Genomic DNA, 6,000 nt, shown 5'->3' on the forward strand with positions numbered 1-6,000 from the left:
AAGTTTTCAGCTACATTGTGTTGGTTGTCTTTTATCCAGGGAGTTCCATGTAACAGATACATTCCTGTCAAACTCTGCAGGTCTCTGTCCCTGTTGCTCTGTCTAGGCCTGCACTGCATGCATGGCTAGGACGTGAGTCTAATCTTGACTCTTTGCCATCCAAAGTTACATGCTGCTCTGCAGGGTGGCTGTTTTGTAACATGGTTATCAGCTCTAATGTTGCATCTTCTGTCAGTACTTCCCAGGCTGCCTACAGTAAGTTGTTGTTAAAAATACAGATTTAATCTTATGCCCTTGCCTACATAATTTTTTTGATAGTGGTTGAGGAGATCCCATTCTCTTCAAACCTGACAGCTAGGGGCAGCATTTTTCCTCAGCACAGTGGGACCAACAGTGATTTTCCTCAGGCTGATATCAAATGATAAGGCACTTGTGCTGAGAGAAGTTGGAACAGGTGTAGCTATGAGCTACCTGCTGTGTTGGTCCTGTAGCTCTTTGCCTTGTTGTGACTGCACTGGAGGGCCTGTGAGCTGAGCTCTTCTGCAAAAAATGCTCTCAATACCCCATTTCTATCACTGCTGCCTGCTGGCAGGTGTGATGAGAAGCTTCTTTGGCATCCTTCCCACCCCCCACTCCTCTTCTTTAGTTTGGAACAGACTTCTCGCCCTTTTTTCTGGCAGCATAGCTGGGAACCTGCTTCAGGCTGTGCTCACTACAACAGGATTAGCCTCTTGTTAAAGCCATCTCCTTTTGATCTAGCCCTGTTGGAGAGAATCTGTCATGACTCTCTGGCTTAGCAGGGGCACGATGAAGTGTTTGCAAGAGGAATCTCCCCCCATGTCGTGGGATTTTCCCCAATACTTGCTCAGTTGGACACTTTACTGCTGCTAATCTCTACATTCAGGACTCGTGCCGTTGCAGAGACCAAGCGGCTTTCTGAGGACCGGTGCTCTCAGGGGTAACAGATCTGTTTGATTGAACAATTCCAGAGGGGTTTTCTTGCTGTTGCTTTGACTGTTCATCTAGGATGGAAGAGGAAGGGCCCCATTCTCTGAGTCAGGGGGCTGAAAGAACAGGGATGTTTTCTTTCATCATCTTGAGAACTGGAGACTCTTCAAGTTAGAAAGGATGTTTAATCTTTCTGTGGAGAAGCAACCGACCCTTCTTCCTTGGACTTGGTTTACTTGGTATTTTTTTTCCTTTCCTTTCTTTGCTGACAGTTGCCTGAGAAATTTACTCCACCGGCCCCTATCACAGCTCCAGTAATGGGCCTGCCTGCTGAACCCCAAGGGATCCATCCTCAGCTATCCAGGTTGAAAGAATCCGGCCAGTCACCCCCAGGAGCACCCAAGGAAGGCAGCCTACAGGTACCAGGAAAGTAGGGCATTCCCCAGCCACCAGCATCTTGTCAAGTAGAAAAACAACTCAGCTTTTGAGGTTCTTGCTACTTGGCAGCTGCAAAGGGCATATGCTGATCCCTAGCCCCTACAAGGTATCTCTGCCTGAGCATTAGAAGAGTTGCCAGGTTGGAAAAATGACACCTGGGTATGGGTGGGAGAGAGCCAAGGAGACCAGGCAGGCTGTCAGCCTGCTGGGAGTTGAGAATCCAAGGAGGCCTGGGGCTGTATCACAGTCTAAAGATGATAACCTAACTCTGCGCTTCCAGATATTCTCTGGGTTTGTGAAGGGGTGAAATTCTTTCTGTTCTCTAGTTTCAATAGGAGAATCTGCCTGCTCCAGCCTTTCATGCTCCTGTTTCATTAATTCATCTGCTTTTTTTCCTGTCAGTATCACCAGCTACCTCGGGAAAGCATTGAGAGGAAGGAGCTGCCCCCTGAGCACCAGGCTTTGAAGACTACATTTGAAGGGTTGGTGCAACGCTGCTCAGCTGTTGCCACTGATCCAGTAAGTCCTCCCTTCTCTTATCTTTGACTTTCTTCCCTTATAGATGTTTGACTGCTGCTTCCTTCTTTTGGTTGGGTAAAGAGAGGAAAAGTCTTGTCCCTACAACCAAGTTAATCTCTGTTTACCTCCTTCCTTTAGGCTGCAGGCTTGTTCATCCTTGGGAACTGAAATGCATTCTCTAGCTTTTACCCACTGCTTCTCATTGCTTTCTTGGAGCAATGATTCTGTCCTCCTGGCTCTTTCTTTTAAGGAAAGTAGAAGAATTTACTCAGTTAATTCAGTTTCACTGGTTTGGTCTGCAGATAGCTGGTATTACCAGCTCTGCATGAACTATCTTTGGAGCTTAAAGGAAAAGGCTGAGATATTCCAGGTGGAAAAGAAAGCCAAACAGTCTTCGGTTCCTGAAAGGCTATTGGCACATATCACATTGGGTGAATGTATCAGGTCAGGCTATCTGGAAGCAGAAAAGCAGTATTTGCATATTGCGTTAGGTTGCTAAGTCTTCCTAGGGCTTGGTGTGACTAAGAAGCCTTCCAGAATACCTCTGCTTGATAGGTGCTAGGATGAACACTGAGCCCAGACTGCTATCTCAGAGTCAGGCAATTAGAGCAGTATCTTGAGTGTGTTTCCTCTGTGCTTTCTGGGAGTGCAGCATAGCAATTTCTGGGAGATAATCTAAAGGCTTCCTCTATGGACAGAAAGACCTGCTAGTTTAGCCTTAAGCGCTTGACTCAGGTGAATAGCTGGCCCTGTACAGCAGCAGTGCAAGGCACCTGAACTCCTGTGGCTCCCAGGCCTGTTCCAGCAGTGCCCAGAGCCAGGCATTTGTGTTCATGGAATAAGTTATGTGTGAGTGGGTTATTCAAGATGGGGTTAATGAGGTCAGTCTCATCAGAGCTTCAGTACTCAGTCATCTTCTGTGGTGGTTACCTAGAATGGGAAAGATATTCCCTCTTCCCTAAGGAGACGAGCTGTCTGAACACCCCATGGGTCAACTAGTGGATGTTTTTCACACTTTGGAAGTAGTCACTCTATCCTGTGGTCTGCAAGTACTGCCAGAAGGAAGGAGGGGCTGGGAGATGGGAAAAAGGGGCAGTCCATCTTTCCATGCTGGGGAGACAATGTATATTGATACATATATATACACATATGTACATGTGCAGAGTGAGGGCATGGCTGGCTTGTGTCACAGACCCTGGCTGTCAGAGGCTGAGATGCAGCTGAATTGTAAGGTGCTTTGGAAAGACAGAGGAAGGGAGGGACTGAGTGAGAGCACTTTGGCTGTGGAGAGGTGGCTTTGAAGCTCTGGCAGACAAGCAATACCTGTTTTGCTTCAGAAAACGCGAAGGAAGCTGGAAGATGCAGTGCAGCGGCTGGAGTGTTTGTATGAGAAGCTCCGTGAGCAGGTGGTAAGTAGATGCCACATTCTTTGTGGTCCAGCTGGGTCCCTGAGCCCACCTTGGCACTGGGTTGTGGGTTTTGGTGTCTGTACCAATATAACCAGCACATGTTCACTTGGAAGACAAGGGGTGTGCCAGAGCTTGTAATGACCATGAATTCAGCCAGCCTTGTATCTTCTTTCTTAACTTTGGCCCAGACATAGTGTTAGGAAAAGCTGAGGAGGTATCTGCAAGGTGCTTTTACCCTTCAAGAAGTATACTGGAACATAGATCCTAGATGGGAAGTGGCATCCTAGATGGGAAGGGGCAGTTTGGGAGTGGTTAAGTGTGAACCACTTTTTCTCCCAAGAAAAATCAGAAGTTGGTGATGCCAGTTGCTGATGCCAGCTGGGAGTTGTAGTCTGGGAAAGCAAGGGAAGAAGCAGCTATCCTTCCTGCCAGTGCTTGACTTTATAGGTGCTGTTTGGTAAAGATGAAGTGGAGAATAGTAAGGAAGGGTGTGGAGGGAGAGAGATTTGTGTTATATTGCTGACCATGCTGACTCATTTCTTCTCCCTCTCCACAGCTCTCTCCAACCATCCTCATGGGTCTCCATGAAATTGCCCGATGCATTGAGGCTAAGAACTACCCACAGGGTCTCCTGGTTCACACCCAAGTTGTGAGCAGCAGCAGTTTCAGTGAGGTGTCTGGTTTCATGCCCATCCTGAAAGTCCTCATGACCATAGCAGGCAAGCTGAATGTGTAAAGTGTGGAGCAGCTGGAACAGTGCACACCAAGAGCTGGTGGACTGGCCCACCTGTTAATGTGCTGCAGGTTGTGGACTCTCCTTCTGACTCTGGAGAAATAGGTTTGTGCCAGTGCCTGGAACTGTGCTAGGCCAGTATGCCTGGCCCCATCCACTTTCCAGAAGCCCACTGGTGCCTGCAGCTCCTGGAGTCTGTTCTTTCTTCTTTCTTACTAGTCTGAGGCCACTTTTCATCCCAAGGATCTCAATTTCAGGCTGCCCAGGTTGCACAGAGGTCCTTCTTCTTCCCTATATCCACAGCACAAAGGGGAAACTCCTTCCCTTCTAGGCTGACACTGCTTTTTCAGGAAACAAACAGGGCTGGTACCTGCAGCACCACCACAGAAGAGCCTCAGGCTCTATTCCCTGCTGCAGAGTAAACTTCCTGAGTGGTAGCTGGGCTGCCTTGGGAATGTAGGCTGGTGTGTCCTCACTCTGTTGGATTGCAACAAGGATCTCTCCTGGCTCCTTCTTTCTCTTCATTCTCATCCTTGACTCACTCTTTCACCCCTCTGCACCCCTATCCTGCTACAGGTGGGGCTAACTATTAGTCTACTCTGGGTCAGCTTTGGTTCTCTTTCTTCACCCAGCTCTCTTGTTTTTAAAAGTCAAGTTTCCTGTTTACCCTCTATCCACTTTCCATTGTATCTTTTCCCCCATCAGCTGCATGCTCAAGCCCATAATGTTTCAGGTCCAGGAATGATTTCCCTTTCCAGTTCCTGGGACTCTCCCATTCAGGAATGCTGGCAGGTTGTGCTCTGTGCGCTTCTCCCCAGAGCCAGTCACATCCTGTCTTGTGGCTAAAAGCTGCCCTTTCGGCCTCCTAGCCTTTTTCACTTCTTTTATTTTAGCACAGCTGGACTTTTACCCACTGGTGTTATCTAAAGGCTTCCTACTTCAGATTTTTCAGATGGTCTAGGGACTTCAAGAGCAGCAGGGATTGTTTAAGTCCCATAAAGATTTCCCTTGAGCTACCCTGAACAGCTCAGACTTGAGCAGGGAGAGACAGCTCATTGCTACAGGTATGATGCATTCATACTGCCTACCGTTAGATAGATGCAAAGGTGGTTCTCAAAGGCCCTTTGGCACTATGGTGGTAGGAATATGCTGCAGGAGATGATGCTGTCAGGACTTGAAGATATGGATTGTGCTGAGACTTCTCATCACTGTGGCAATTCCTCTGGGAGTAGATGAATGAAGCATATCCGTTCTGAGGAAATCTGGGAAGGCAGATGGGATTTCAGGGCACATCTTCGTGTGTGTATATTTCCCTCTCTTCCTCCCTCCTTGCCTTCTCTCTCAACATCCTACTTACTAACCAGGCAGCATAATCACTGATCCATAGCTGAGAGCAAGGCTTATTCCCAAGATTTGGATGCAGCCAGTCCCTATTTGCTCTGCTTGCTGCTTGAGTGATAATGTTATCGTGTGCCTGCGATTCAGTGATGTACACGAAATCAACCTAGTCTACCATGAGACTTAGGAGGAAGGAGAATCAGAGAAGGGAGGAAGAGGACGTGTCTCATTCTCTCCTTTCCAGGTCAAAGTGCCTCCTTGTTTGCTGCTGTATTGTTTCTATCGCTGTGGTTTGATGCACTGAGAAATTACAGAACAGTGAAATAAAAGCTGTGTTTTGTGATGCTTTTTTTCATAGGCTTATCACCTCTGGCTGCATGGGACTTACTCAGTTTGCATGGCCACCCACTGAGGGGGTAGTTGAGGACTGTGTGGGGCAAACCAGATTTTGGGCTCTGCTGCTATAGGTGGCATCCATCCTGCTGTGGTGAAACCTCAGGTCTTATTCACTCCCTAAGGCTGCAAGGTCAGAGCACTGATCTCCAGATCACCTGTGTCAGTTGTGACTCTTCATCTGTATCAGACACAAGAAGGCCCCCAGACTCAGGTTCTCTT

The 6,000-nt window shown here is 47.9% G+C and overlaps 1 protein-coding gene across 2 annotated transcripts in view; it reads left to right on the forward strand.

The window, feature by feature from the left end:
- Nucleotides 1-5,728, forward strand: part of SEC31B (SEC31 homolog B, COPII component) — a 30,687-nt gene extending 24,959 nt beyond the window's left edge. For both annotated transcript variants that reach the window (XM_014250445.2, XM_088059428.1), the window contains 4 exons: nucleotides 1,221-1,367; nucleotides 1,789-1,905; nucleotides 3,243-3,314; nucleotides 3,871-5,728. In XM_014250445.2, coding sequence (XP_014105920.2) covers nucleotides 1,221-1,367; nucleotides 1,789-1,905; nucleotides 3,243-3,314; nucleotides 3,871-4,050 — 516 coding nt within the window. In that variant the 3' untranslated portion in view covers nucleotides 4,051-5,728. The remainder of the gene's footprint in view (nucleotides 1-1,220; nucleotides 1,368-1,788; nucleotides 1,906-3,242; nucleotides 3,315-3,870) is intronic.
- Nucleotides 5,729-6,000: the final 272 nt, after the last annotated feature.

The sequence above is a fragment of the Pseudopodoces humilis genome, chromosome 9, assembly GCF_049639895.1.
Source record: "Pseudopodoces humilis isolate 2021_Gansu_Grassland_sample_001 chromosome 9, ASM4963989v1, whole genome shotgun sequence".
NCBI lineage: Eukaryota > Metazoa > Chordata > Aves > Passeriformes > Paridae > Pseudopodoces > Pseudopodoces humilis.